Source organism: Sturnira hondurensis, unplaced genomic scaffold, assembly GCF_014824575.4.
Source record: "Sturnira hondurensis isolate 20B ecotype Veracruz unplaced genomic scaffold, ASM1482457v3 Scaffold0016587, whole genome shotgun sequence".
NCBI classification, from domain to species: domain Eukaryota; kingdom Metazoa; phylum Chordata; class Mammalia; order Chiroptera; family Phyllostomidae; genus Sturnira; species Sturnira hondurensis.
The window spans coordinates 289,776-304,643 of NW_028089218.1; the positions used below are offsets into that span (position 1 = coordinate 289,776).

The 14,868-nt window shown below is 44.4% G+C and overlaps 1 protein-coding gene and 1 long non-coding RNA gene across 12 annotated transcripts in view; one reads left to right on the forward strand and one right to left on the reverse strand.

Annotated features, from left to right (window-relative positions):
- MINK1 (misshapen like kinase 1) overlaps positions 1-14,868 on the forward strand; it is a 68,947-nt gene that overhangs the window by 36,478 nt on the left and 17,601 nt on the right. For all 11 annotated transcript variants that reach the window (XM_037066219.1, XM_037066220.1, XM_037066227.1 and 8 more), the window contains exon 2: positions 13,426-13,491. In XM_037066219.1, the coding sequence (XP_036922114.1) occupies positions 13,426-13,491 (66 nt within the window). The remainder of the gene's footprint in view (positions 1-13,425; positions 13,492-14,868) is intronic.
- On the reverse strand, positions 2,463-4,584 carry LOC119001065 (uncharacterized). Its single transcript, XR_005069477.1, has 2 exons — positions 4,508-4,584; positions 2,463-2,535 (listed from the first exon to the last, which is right to left on the reverse strand). It is a non-coding gene; the product is annotated as an uncharacterized LOC119001065 (long non-coding RNA).

Genomic DNA, 14,868 nt, shown 5'->3' on the forward strand with positions numbered 1-14,868 from the left:
GGATCCAGCAATACATTAAAAATCATACACCATGACCAAGTGGGCTTTATTCCAGCAATGCAAGGTTGATACAATATCCTCAAATCACTAAACATGATATACCACATAAACAAAGTGAAGGGTTAAAAACCACATAATTATATCAGTAGATGTGGAAAAAGCATTTGATTAAGTCCACCACATATTTATGATAAAAACCCAGCCAGTTGGAATAGAGGGAACATTCCTCAACATAATAAAGGCCATGTATGGCAAACCCACAGCCAACATCATACTCAATGGGGAAAAACTAAATGTGTTTCCCTTAAGGTCTTGAACAAGACAGGGATGTCTGCTTTCACCACTCTTATTCAACACAGTACTGCAAGTCCTAGCCACAGCAATCAGACAAGAAGAAGAAATGAATGAGTTGCATTTTATGCACCAGTAATGAATTAATCAGAAGTGGAAGCTAAGAAAACAATTCCACTTACAATTACATTTTTAAAAACCTTGGAATAAATTTAACCAAGGTTGTACTTGGGAAATTATAAGACACTGAAGAAAGAAGATACAAATAAGTAGAACCATATGCCACATTCATGAATAGGAAGAATCAACATCATTAAAATGTCCATACTATTTGCTCTGGCTGGTGTGGCTCAGTGAATTGAGTGCTGGCCTACAAATGGAAGGGTTGCTGGTTTGATTCCCAGTCAGGGCACATGCCTGTGTTGTGGGCCAGGTCCCCAGTTGGGGGCACATGAAAGGCAAACACACATTGATGTTTCTCTCCTTCTCTTTCTCCCTCCTTTCCAAGTTCTCTGAAAGTGAACAAATAAAATCTTTTGAAAATAATAAAATATCCATAATATCCAAAGGAATCTATAGACTTATTGTAATTCCTATCAAGATATCTATTTCAAAGAACTAGGAGAAATGTTCCAAAATTTATATGGTACTGCAGAAGACCCTGAATATCCACAACAATCTTGAGAAAGAATAAAAAAGTTGGAGGAATCATGCTACCTGTTATCAAACTATACTACAAGTCCATAGTAATCAAAACAGCATAGTACTGGCATAAAAACAAACCCGTAGATATCAATGTAACAGAATAGAGAGCTTAGAAATAAATCACATCTTTATGTCCATTAATATTTGACAAAGGAGGGAAGAACAAACATTGGGGTAAAGATGGCCTAGTCAACAAATGGTGTTGGGAAAATTGGACAGATACATGCAAAGAAATGAAATTAGACCACGTTCTTACACCAAGCACAAGAATGATCTCAAAATAGATTAAAGATTTAAATGTAACACTCAAAACCATAAAATTAGAGGCAAAAGCATAGGCAGTAAAGTCTGGGACATTTCTCATTGCAGTATTTTTTCTGATATAGCTCTCCAGCAAGGGAAGCAAAAGGGAAAAAATAAACAAATGGGACTACATCAAACTAAAAGGTTTTTGCTCAGGAAAGGAAACCATCAACAAAATGAAAAGACAACCCACTCAGTGGAAGATTGTATTTGCCAATGATACATCTGATAAGAGGTTCATATTCAAAATTTATAAAGAATTTATACAACTCTACACCAAAAAAACAAAGAATCCAATTTAAAAAATGGGCAAACAGCCTGGTTAGACACTTCTCCAAAGAGGACATACAGATAGTGTGTGTGTATGTATATATATATATATGAAAAGATGCTCAATGTCACTAATCATCAGGGAAATGGAAATTAAAACCACAATGAGTTATCTATCATCTCACACCTGTCAGAATGGCTATCATCAGTATATCAACAAACAGTAAGTGTTGGCGAGGATGTGGAGAACAGGGAACGCTCATACACTCTTCCTGTGAATGCAGACTGGTTCACCCACTGTGGGAAGCAGTATGGAGTTTCCTCAAAAAAATTTAAAATGGAACTGCCTTATGACCCAGGAATTCCACTTCTGGGAATATACCCAAAGAAACCCAAAACACTGATTTGAAAGAATATGTGCATCCCTGTGTTCATTGCAGTGTTATTTACAATAGTCAAAATTTGGAAGCAGAGCGCGGGCCTGCGAACCAGAGGATCGCGGTTCGATTCCCAGCCAGGGCACATGCCTGGGTTGCAGGCTGGTTCCCTGCAGGCCAACTCCCAGCAGGGGACACATGAAAGGCAACCATACATTGATATTTCTCTCCCTCTCTCCTTCCTCTCTGAAGATAAATAAATAAAATCTTAAAAAAAAAAATTTGGAAGCAGTCCAAGTGCCTCTCAGTAGATGAGTAGGTAACAAAAGCTGTGGCCCTGGTGGGATAACTCTGTTGCATCAAACCCATTGCAGTTTCAATCCCTGGTCAGGGCACATGCTTGGGTTGCAGGTTTAGTCTCCAGGGGCATGTAAGAGTGTAAGCTGATTGATGTTTCTCTTACATCAATGTCTCTCTCAAATCAGTGAGCATATCCTCCAGTGAGGATTTTAATTAAAAAGCTGAGATATATTTACACTATAGAATAATATTTGACTGTAAAAACACCAGGCACACAAGGAAATCTTACCTTTTTTAAAAAATATTTTTTATTGATTATGCCATTACAGTTGTCCTATTTCCCCCACCTTCATTCCCCTCCACTGTGCACACGCTTCCTCCACCATTCGCCCCCTTTGTTTATGTCCATGTGTCACAAGTTCTTTAGATTCCGTATTTCCCATAGTATTCCTGCCCTCCCCCCTGTCTATTTGCTACCTACCATCTATGCTACTTATTCTCTGTACCTTCTCCCTGCTTCTTCTCCTCCTCCCACTCCCCTGTTGCTAACCCTCCATGTCATCTCCATTTCTTTGGTTCCCCTCCTGATCAGGCTGTACTCTTAGTTTGCTTCTGTTTTAGGTATGGTTGTTAATAACTGTGAGTTTGCTGTCCTTTCACTGTTCATATTTTTATCTTCTTTTTCTTAGATAAGTCCCTTTAACATTTCATATAATATGGGCATGGTGACGATGAACTCCTTGAATTTGACCTTATCTGAGAAGCACTTTACCTGCCCTTCCATTCTAAATGAAAGCTTTTCTGGATAAAGCAATCTTGGCTGTAGGTCTTTGGATTTCATGACTTGGAATACTTCTTTCCAGCACCTTCTTGCCTGTAAGGTCTCTTTTGAGAAATCCGCTGACAGTCTGATGGGAACTCCTTTGTAGGTGACTTGTCCCCTTATCCCTTGCTGCTTCTAGAATTCTCTCCTTCATTTTCATATTGGCTAATGTAATTATGATGTGCCTTGGTGTGTTCCTTCTTGGGTCCAACTTCTTTGGGGCTCTCTGAGCTTCCTGGATTTCCTGGAAATCTATTTCCTTTGCCAGACTGGGGGAGTTCTCCTTTATTATTTGTTCAAATAAGTTTTCCACTTGCTCTTTCGCTTCCCCTTCTGGTACCCCTATAATTTGGATGTTGGAACATTTAAAGATGTCCTGGAGGTTCCTAAGCCTCTCCTCACTTTTTTGAATTCTTGTTTCTTCCTTCCTTTCTATTTGGTTGTTTCTTTCTTCCTTCTGGTCCACTTCATTTATTTGAGTCTGAGTTTTCCTTTCCATCACTATTGGTTTCCTGTGCATTTCCCCTTCATTTCAGTCAGTTTAGCCTTCGTATGTTCCTCTAATTTGTGGCTAAAATCAACCAATTCTCTGAGCATCCTGATCACCAGTGTTTTGAACTGTGCATCTGATAGGTTGGCTATTTCTTGGTCACTTAGAATTATAGGTTCTGGGGCTTTGAGCTGTTCTTGAGTCATAATGTTTGGTCTGTTCGCACCTGTTATGTATGAGGGGCAGAGCCTTAGGGTTTACCAGGGTGGGGCGACCCAGTCGCTGGGTTGTGATGCTGTATGTGGGGGCAGGGTCAGAGAGGGAAAAAAATGGCGCTTTGCTCTGCTCTGCTCTCTCTGAGATTTCTGTCCCCTTTGCGGCTTCCCACAAGCAAATTGGGCCTCTCTGGTGCTAGTTCCCGGGTGTGTCCGTGTACTCTCCAGGACTCTGTGGGTCTCTCCAATGAACTCTCAGTGAGCCTGGGAGCCTCTCCCAGCCCCTCAACCCTGAGAAAGTCTTTCTAGTTGGTGCTTTCAGGCTCTAATTCCCATCGCTGGGGCCCTAGCCTGAGCGGTCTGTCTCACTGTTCACTCCTTTGCTTGGTTTATCTGTGTGCGAATGTGTGACCACAGTCAGCCTTCCACCTTGCGCCCTCACTGGGTCTGCCCTTTGCCACCCCACACCGGGGATCTGCCAACCACCGCCTGGACTCCTGGGTCAGTCCAGCGGATCTTTCCTGCCCGACCCCGCTCCACCAGCCACTTACTCTGCCCCTCTTTCCAGTCTGGCTGAATGGTTCTTTGTTGTTGGACTTCTGTACAGTTCAATTTTCTGTGTTTTGGGTGCATTTTTGTTACTGAAACTTTGTTGTCTTTAAACTTGGTTGTGCGAGGAGGTACAGTGTTTCCACCTTTGCCTCCATCTTGGCTGGAAGTCTGGAAATCTAACCTTTTAAAAGTGACAGCATGGATCACCTGGAGAGTATTCTGCTAAGTGTAATAAGTCAGTCAGAGAAAGACAAGTACCACATGATTTCACTTATATGTGGAATTTAATGAACAAAAAAAAACGCAAAATAGAAGCAGATTCATAGATACAGAGAACAGTGACAGCTGTTAGGGGGAAGAGGGATTGTGGTGCTGGGTGAAAAAGCTGAAGGGATTAAACAAAAAACTCGCAGACACAGACAGCAGTATAGTGATTACCAGAGTTTCAGAAAGGGGGTCTAAGGGAAGGTAGAGGGTGTTAAAGGAGGGATAAATGGTGATGGAAGGAGACTTGACTTGGGTGGTGAATATACAAGATAATTTACAGGTGATGTGTTATAAAATTGTACATGTGGAACCTATGTAGTTTTATTAACGAGTGTCTCCCAATAATGTCAATAATATTTTTAAAAATTATAAAGTATTTCAAAGTGATTTTATGTGTTTATAAATGTGCCATCACTACTAATATCAGCACATTTTCATCAACCCCAAGTAAAACCCAGTATCTATGAGCAGTAACTATCTATTCCCACCTCCATTCAGCCCCAGAAGCCACTAATCTATTTTCTGTCTCTGTGGATTTGCCTGTTATGGGCATTATGCATAATGGAATCATACAGTATGGGGCTTCTTTTTTGATTGGCTTCAATTTTTTTTAAAGATTTTATTTATCCATCTTTAGAGGGGAAGAGAAGGAGAGAAATATTAATGTATGGTTGCCTCTCATGAGTCCCCCGCTGGGGACTGGCCTGCAACCCAGGCACGTGCCCCAACTGGGAATCGAACCCCGATCGTGTGGTTCGCAGGCCCACGCTCATCCACTGAGCTACACCAGCCAGGGCTGATTGGCTTCAATTTAACATCATGTTTTCAAGGTTCATTTATGTTGTAGTGTATATCATTACTTCATGATTTTTTATTGCCAAGTAATATTCCATTGTATGAATATACGACATTTATTCATCATCTAGGTTGTCTCTGTTTCAATAATGCCACTGTGGACACCTCATGTCCATAATTTCCTGTGGACATAAACTATTTCCAGTTCTCTTTGGTACCTACTTAGGACTAAAATTTCTGGGTCATATGTAACCCTTACATTTTGAGGACTGCCAAGCTGCCCTCCAAAGTGGCTTTATCACTTTATATTCCCACCAACAATGTGTGATGCTTCCAAGTTCTTCACATCCTTACCAATGTTTGTTGTCCATCCTTTTTAAAAAATATTCTATTTATTTATTTTTAGAGAGAGGGGAAGGGAAGGAGAAAGAGTGGGAGAGAAACATCAATGTGTGGTTGCCTCTCATGTGTCCCCTTTTTTGGGACCTGGCCTGCAACCCAGGTATGTGCCCCGACTCGAAATCGAACTGGCAACCCTTTGCTTCACAGGCCCATGCACAATCCACTGAGCTACACCAGCCAGGGCCATCCTTTTGATTAGAACTATTTTAGTGGGTATAAAGTAGTGTGTTGTGGTTTTGTTTTGCATTTCTCTAGTAACTAATGATGTTGGATATCTTTTCATGTGCTTATTGACCACTGTATATTTTCTTTGAAGAAATGTCTGTTCAGATTCTCGGCCCATTTTTTAAATATTTTATTTATTTATTTATCTTTAGAGGGGAAGGGGAGAGAGAGAGAAACATCAATGTATGGTTGCCTCTTGTGCATCCCCTGCTGGGAGTTGTCCTTCAGGGAACTGGCCTGCAACCCAGGCATGTGCCCTGACTGGGAATCGAACCGCGATCCTCTGGTTCACAGGCCTGTGCTCAATCCTCTGCTGAGCTACACCAGCCAGGGCTGCCCATTTTTTAATTGGGTGATCATCTTTTTATCATTGTTATTTTATTATTGAAGAACTTTTTTCTGTCTGAATACAAGTCTTTTATCAGATGTAAGTCCCTTGTCTAGATACATGTCCTTTATCTAATATACAATTTGCAAATGTTTTCTCCCATTCTGTTGGTTGTTGTTGTTCTTTTCTTGATGGTGTCCTTTAAAATACAAAAGTTTTAATTCTGATGAAGTCCAATTCATCTTCTTTTTTCTTTTGTTACTTCTGATTTTGGTGTCATGTGTAAGAAACCATTACCTAGTCCAAGGTCATGAAGACTTATTCCTGTATTTTCTTTAAGACTTATGGTTTAAGCTCTTACATTTTCAGGTCTGTGATCCATTTTGAGTTATTTTTTTTGTATATGATATGAGGTAGGGGTCCAAGTTCATTCTTTTGCATGTGGATATTCAGTTTTCCTAGCACCATTTGTTAAAAAGATGATTGGATGGTCTTAGTAGCACTTTTGTCAAAAATTAATTGACCATAACCCTGGCTGGTATGGCTTAGTGGATTGAGCCATCAGCCTGTGAAGCAGGGGATCGCTGGTTTGATTCCCAGTTGTGGCACATGCCTGGGTTGCAGGCCAGGTCCCTGGTTGGGGCCATGTGGGAGGCAGCCACACATTGATGTTTCTCTCCTGCTCTTTCTCCCTCTTTTTCTCTAAAAATAAATAAATAAAATATTTTTTTTTACATTATCTTTAGAGGGGGAGGGAAGGAGAGAAACATCAATGTATGGTTGCCTCTCGTGAGTTCCCTGCCAGGAACTGGCCTGCAACCCAGGCATGTGCCCTGTCTGGGAATCGAACCGCAATTGTGTGGTTCTCAGGCCCGCGCTCAATCCACTGAGCTACACCAGCCAGGGCCAAATAAATAAAATCTTTAAAAAATTAATTGACCACAAATTTAGGCGTTTATTTTTGAATTATCGGTTCTGGCCCACTCATCTGGTATGTTATCATTATTGCTAGTCTTGATTACTATAACTCCAGTAAGTTTTGAAATTGGGAAGTGTGAGTCTTTTGTTGTTCTTTTTCAAGATTATTTGTCTCTTCTGGATCCCATGTATTTCTCTATGATTTTTAAGATAGGCTTGTCAATTTCTACAAAAAAGCCAGCTGAGATTGTGATAGAAGTGCATTGAATATGTAGATCTTAACAAAATTAAGTGTTCTGGTCCATAAACATGGGATATTGCTCTGTTTACTTAGGTCTTTGCTTTGTTTCAATGATGTTTTTCAGTTTCCAATCTAATACTTTTTTTTGGTTAAATTTATTCTTTTTGATGTGTTTGTTTTCTTAATTTAATTTTTGGACTTTTTATTGTAGTATATTGAAATGCACTTGTATCCTGTAACCTGCTCAACTCTTTGATTAGAATAGGTTTTTAGTGGATTTCTTAGAATTTTCTATATATAAGATTATGTCATCTGCATGTAGAGATAGTTTTACTTCTTCCTTTTCAATCCAGATGCCTTTTTTCTTACCTAATTTCTCTGTATAATATTGAATAGAAGTGGCAAGAGTAAACAACATTCTCTTGTTCTTGGGTTATTTTTTAAAAATATATCCTTTAATCCTATTCTTGAGAAACTCAAACTCACAGTGGAGATGAAATTAATATGTGAAATTGAGGTTGAATTTCATGGGTGGGATAGCTTGTAGTCAGCTAGAGGAGCTACGGAAGACATCCTAGAAAGAGAAAAAAAAACCTTGTGATTTGGGTTGGCTGACAGGAGAGAGGTCATTTTTAGGCATTCTTGCATACTTGAACATAGAGAAAATGGAGGTAAAGATAGCGGTGCTGTAGAGCTATTTGGAGAGAGTAGATGGTTGATCATCCACAGTGATGCTGATCCTCCTACTGCTTAGTCCGCCTGACTTCACTCGCCTGACTTCACTCAGATCTCTGGATAGTGCTGTGCCTTCCTCCACTCACCTGTTAGTAACTCCCTAGGATAGTGTTTCTCAAATGGGTCCACTGCCATCTTCATTAGAATCACCAAGGGGATATGTTAAATACACAGATTCCTGCTCTTCACCCCAGGCCGTGGTGATAAATTAGAATCTCTGGAGGTGGGTTCTAGGAGTCTGATTCCCAGATGATTTTTACATATCATGAAGTTTGAGAAACACTATCCTAAAGAACCCTGTGTAGCATCTGTTCCCAAGCTTTTCCGCCTCATTCAGGCCCCGAACTCTACTTAGCAGATGATTTTTCCCTCTGACATAATTATTAAAGTCAGAGTCATTAGAAATTTATGGAGTTCCCTCATCTTCCTTCCTCCTTACCTCAGCAGAGCAGTATCTCTTCTCTCTTTTCCTGTCCTCCTCTCTGTCTCCTCTCCTTAGTTATTCATACCCTTGTCCTTATCCCTTCCCACTTCGCAGCCGCAGGCTGGACAAGAAGCCGGCTGCTGAGAGCAAGAGGTTTGAGCACCAAGAGAAGGAGCTGGAGAAGGCCCACAGCAGCACCGTTTCAGAGCTGTGTCCACGTGCAGGGGGCCAGCTAGGGCTGTTCCGTGGCTTCCGGGAGCAGGGCACTTCCTGTGTAGGCGCCTCTTCTAGATCATCATCAAAGAGAGTGACCAAGTGCAGACAGTGCTGTTTGAAGGGCCCACGTTTGAGGCAGGATCAGTACATAAATCACATTTAAACCGGTCTGCATTCCTGGGCATTCTAAATCACTGGGTGTGTGTGTGTATGAGAAATAGGCACCGCCGTATTTTATCACTGTGTAAACCAGTGGAAGACACAGCTTAACATGCTGTGGAATGTACATGCAGACACACACGTATCATAAAAAAATGAATTCATCAAGCATTATCAGTCTCTTTTCTGGCTTCTTCCCTTCCACAAGCATGAGAGATCTTCCCTATTTTAAAAACCCTTTTGTTGGCCCTTCTTCCTCCTCTAGCCATCATCTGATTTCCCCCTTTGCTCTCAAAGGTAGCCTTCTCCAGCGAGGGTGCTGCACGCATAGCCATCACTTCCTCATTACCCTGTCTCTTCCTTCTGCTCTCAAAATTTCAGTTCCCGCAGAGGTTCCTAGTGGTTTCCTGGGCTTTCAGGCCAGTGCTGTTTTTCTCTGTCCTCTTAGATTGTTTCCTCCTCTTGTGGCTGTTCTGTTGTTCAGTGTGTAGCATGTGGCTGTTCCTCAGAGGCTGGCCTTGGCCCTTTTATTTTTCTCCCTGTGCACTCTCCCTGGACATTTTTTTTTTTTTAATTTTTAGAGAGAAGGAAGGATGGGAGAAAGAGAGAAACATCAATGTGTGAGAGAAACACCAGCTAGTTGCCTGTTGCATGCCCCCAACTGGGTACCCGGCCCCAGCCCGGGCATGTGCCCTGACTGGGAATCAAACTTGCGACATTTCACTTTGTGGGACGACACCCAACCAACTGAGCTACACCAACCAGGGCTGATAGACATTTACTTCTGTGTGTCTCCTAATATCTCAAACTCAAGATCCAAACCCAAATGGCTGTCGCTTAGTGTGTCCTGGCCTTCCCCACTCCTGAACCCCTATCACCAACTGGAACCCTAGCCTCCGAAGCCCGGCTCAGACACCAGCTCGTCTGGGGCGTCTGCCTGAGGCTTCCAACCTGAGTTTAGTTCTGGCTTCTGAAACTATGGAACAGACTTTTTCCCCCCAGTTTAACTCCCTTAGTTCATGTGGGGAAGATGAGGTCCCAGACAGTTAAATACCTGCTTAGGGACACACAGCTGATGCTAAAGTTCACCCTAGAAAGTCACTCTCCAGTCCTCTTTCCACTACATCAAGCTGCTTCTAATGCCTCGAGTGCTTTTGTCGCTCATGTGGCATTTGACAGCGCACCGCCGTGTGCACACGTGGGGCTCTGGTAAAGGCAGAAGGTCCTCAAAGGACCTTTCATGTTTCTCACATAACACTGAGCTCCTTGTTGTGCCTGATTGAGGAATCATCACTCAGTTAGTGCTCAATAAATGTTTAATGGGTGAATGAAAGAAGAGAAAGTCGCCTCAGAGATTTTCCCTGATTAGGGCCTAGCCCAGTGCAGGGTAGATGCAGACACTCAGAAAATATTTATTGGTAGGCCGGTGACCGGCACCTTTACCTATCAGGTTCAGAAGTTTGGACTCTTAAGCAGCGGGGAGCCACGCTGGCTCCAGGCAGAAGAGTGAAACTGGGAGAGCACCATGTGAGGAGGGTTAAATCTGGCAGCGACAGCAGAAGGCAGAGTGGTGAGGCAGGAGCTCCAGGACAGAAAAGAGAAGGGATTGGCCTGGATGGCAGCTTTAGGAATTGAGAGGAAGGGTCAAACAGGGACGTTTGAAGGGAGAAGGGATAGGGTGACTGTGATTTGGAGAAGGAAGGCATGGGCGTGTGGAGGAATGGCACAGAGGTGGGGCTTTTGGTGCAGAAAACGGTGTTGCTCTTGAGAAGGGTAAGGGGGATCAAATCGCCCCTGTAGAGGGTGTTCTGTGGAGGACGGTAGGTCCGTAACTGCTCAGTTACATTCATGGTCTCAGCCTAATTCTCAGAATAACCCTTTCAAGCTAGTGTGGTTATCCTTGCTTGTGGGTCAGAAAACTGGCTTGAAACCATTAAATCAGTATCTGAACCCAGTTTTTTCATTCCTCAGTGCCTCCCAAACATACAGGGAGGAGGCAGAGTTGGAGCTAAGATTATAAAATTAAATCTGTTTGTGCTGATTTGAAGTAATGATGGTATATTATTGTGACTCTTCACAGGCCCATAGGATTTTAGGTTAAGAGCGTCATAGGTCATGACCATATGTTCTTTTTTCTTGTCTCCATCCACCTAGAAAGAACTAAATCAGACACAAAAAAGGACTTGCCAGCAGTCAGTTAAGAGGCCCCAGAATGGACAAACCCTTCCTATGGGAGATTTTTAGGGACCTGGGTTTCCTTTCTCTAAGTCTAGATTAGCAGATAGTCAGAGTACTTTCTTCCAGACGCCTTGCATCTCTCAGGTCCAGACACACCTCTCATTGGCCCCACACTGCAGTGACAATATCTCCTTTCCCATGGGGCTTGTTGCTTTCTTAGACCCGTTCAAGGTTGTTTGTTTGTTTTTAAAGTAACTTCAGCTGGAGCTAAATAATTGAACATAGAATCACAAAATGGTCAGCCCAAATCCCTTCAGACCACATAGAAGAAATCCTCTTCTACTTTCAGGTCTTCCCTGGAGCAGGTTTGGGGTGTTCCTTCAGGCCACTCTGGGCTAGGCTCTGGGCCAGCTGGGTGCTGGACCCTGGTAAACAAGGAGGCCCTCCCTTTCTTTTGGGAATTTCCAGACAAGTAAGAACACAATTGCAGTGCATGGCAGTATGTGCTCTGATAGGGGAAGTATATTTCTAACCCTCCAGTTCCCATCTCTGAGAAAATGGACAGAGACACTGTACAGTGAGGATGTTCTAAGAAGGACCTCAGGTTGGTCTCCCTGGTCTCCAGCTTGCCCAAGCTATGTTCCATGTTCTTGCTTCAGTGGATGCAGGGTGAAGGATTCTTTTTTTTTTTAAGATTTTATTTATTTATCTTTAGAGGGGAAGGAAAGGAGAGGGAGAGAAATATCAGTGTGTGGTTGCTTCTCATACGTCCCCTGCTCGAACTGGCCTGCAACCCAGGCATGTGCCCTGACTGGGAATCGAACCACGAGCCTTTGGTTCGCAAGCTGGCACTCAGTCCAGTGAGCTACACCAGCCAGGGCAGATTCTTTTGATTTGTTTGGGTTTTTTTTTTTGTTTTGTTTTATTTTTTAAGGATTTTATTACTTCTAGAGAGAGGGGAAGGGAGGGAGAAAGGGGGATAGAAAGCAATGTGCCAGAGATACATGGATCAATTGCCTCTCACATGGCCTGCAACCCAGGCATGTGCCCCGACCAGGTATCGAACTGGCAACCTTTTGGTTTGCAGGCTGGCACTCAGTTCATGGAGCCACACCATTCAGTGCTTGTTTTTTGTTTTTTGTTTTTTTAGAAATCCTATATTGGTTTTCAGAGTCAGGGAGAAAGGAGTTTTAGATTATGTATTTGTAGGGTTATGAGCACAGAGGCCCAAGCACTGCCTGGAGAGGCTGTTTAAGTGGCAGCCTCGCTTTGTGCCTGCCCTCTCACCCTGCAGGTGGCGGGAGGGTCTGCCCAGCCTGCAGGAGCACAGGAGCCAGGCTCGCTCTCAGCTTGCAGCCCCACTTTCCAGCCTCTCTCTAGCTCAAAAAAGAAGTCCTGCCAGGAGGCTGTGGGTGGCTCCAGGCAGCTGCGCTGCGCAGCCAGGCTGCCTGCTCTTGGCCCAGCAGGCAGTGAGCCTCTTTAGAGGCTTTGTCTGAGCTCCTCGGGGCCTTCTCCTCCTGGCACCACTTGGCTCAGGACAGCGGGAACTGAAAGTTCTTCCTTCTCATCTGCCCCTCCCAGTGGCCCTGTCACTGTCACCTGCCCTCCCTCCCCACCTAGATGTCCTTCCTACCCCCCACAAAGGCCACAGATGCTGGCTCTGAAGCCTTCAGTGTTGAGAGGACTGGAAAGGGGAAAATGACAAAAGGGTGGAGGCTCTCCAATTCCAGCTCCCTGCTGGCTTCCCTCATCCCTTTTAAAAGGTTAATAACTGTAAGTAACTCTTATTGCACACACGCTCTGTGCCAGGCACGTCCTAAGCTTGTTATGAGTGTTGCCTCATTTAAAGTTGATACCAACCCCAAAGGTGGCTGGCCACTCAGCCACCCTGTTTTGCTGATAGGTTACAGGCTTTCAGAGTTTGTCACTGAGTTTGAAATCGGGAACATGTCTTTGAAAAGCCAGCTGGGGGCTCTGGCTTCTGTTTTCTCTCATCTCTTTGGGGCTTTTCCCATAGAACACAAACTCGGAACCCATCCAGGAAAAGGGTAGAGCTGGCCCTCAGTGTCCCTCCTGCAGGCCCCTCCTGATAAACTAGTCTTCACTCTCCTCTCCTGACTGAACACCTTCTCCCGTCATCCCCAAGGCTACATAATCTCTTTCTGAAGTTCTGACACCTTACTCTTTCTCTCCCTCTCCCCTCTCCCCCAGGACCCTGCTGGAATCTTTGAGCTGGTAGAGGTGGTTGGCAATGGAACCTACGGACAGGTGTACAAGGTGAGACTCTAATGGTGTAGAAGCATGGCTCTTCCACAGGGCCCTCCCAGGAGGGGTGGAAGAAGTGTACTCCAGGCCAGGAAATTGGAGGGGTTATGGGTGATTGAAGAGGCTGGGGGCTCTGGGAAATGGGAGAGAAAGGAGAGAATAGAAGTACTGAGGGGGGGAGCAGCTGGAAGTGGGGTGTTTTTACTGGCATCTGCCTGAGTTTAGAACTAGACCTGGTGTGGCAGGCAGGTCTGGAGTTGAATGGGGTGTGAGAAAGAGACAGGTGAAGGCAGAGGGAGTGGTATGGGGACATATGTATCAGAACTCACCTGGGAGTTTAGAGTAGAGCTCAGGCCGAAGCAGAGCTTGGGCTCAGGCCCAAGATGACAGAGAAGGCCGGGGCTTGGAGTGGGCAGGATCTAATGAGTGACCTTCTACAGAGGGGAAGTGGCTTTCGTGAGCCACAGCTGGCCTGCAGCAGGCCTTCTGCTTTTGAGGCTGCCTTTCTCCCACAGAAGTGGTATTTCCTCAGCCACTGATTGTAGCTTTTAGCCAGAGCTCAGCCCTCTCATTGGCCTGATGACTGGTCACACTTGAATGTGGGGAGGTGGCCACAGCAGAGAGATGTTCAAGGTGGGACGCTGCCCCAGAGCTGGAGGCCCCCAGAACACACACTGGCTTCTTTGTCTCCAGGCAAGATGCTGGGTCTTTTTACAAAGCTCTGTGTCTCGGGTGACTGTTTTTTTTGGTCACTGGAACCACCTGCCTTTCTTTTACCCTTCTTCCATGTAAGCTTTGGGAAACAGGCACTCCTCCACCCGTTTCCCATCTCTTGCCTAGTTGTTCCTATGGAAATCATAACTCTGTGTTCTACTGCTTTTCTGGACTTGGGGTCTCGAATGACTACTAAGCATGAAAATAATCCATGGCCTGGCAGTGCCCATGTTCATCCTCATGAAGGCTACTTTCCCTCACCTTCCCCAGGAAGCCCGGACTTTCCTGTTTGAGTCCCAGATGGCTCCTGCTAGGCATTTCAGGAGTGGGAGGAGTGGGGATAGCAGGGCCGCACTATGGAAGAAGTTCCTTCCCGTTAGCCCTGGCAGTGGGGCCATTGACATGTGTCAGTCAGCCCTTCTGTGTCTCCCAGAGTTCCCTAAAAGCTCAGCTCTATCTTAATTCTTTCCTGTCAACAACATAAAAAGCCTGGCAGGAGCTGGTAGGGCATCCTGGGAACAGCCTCCTATCCAGAGGGGGCTGGTTGAGGAGGCAGCTTGCCTGGCACGGAAGATGGAAAGAGAGAGGCTCAGGCCCTCCTGCCCTGGCTCCCTCCAGCTCAATCTGAGAGTGGAGAAGGTACCTCTCCCTGGTCTAACTCTCAAACTGTAGGAA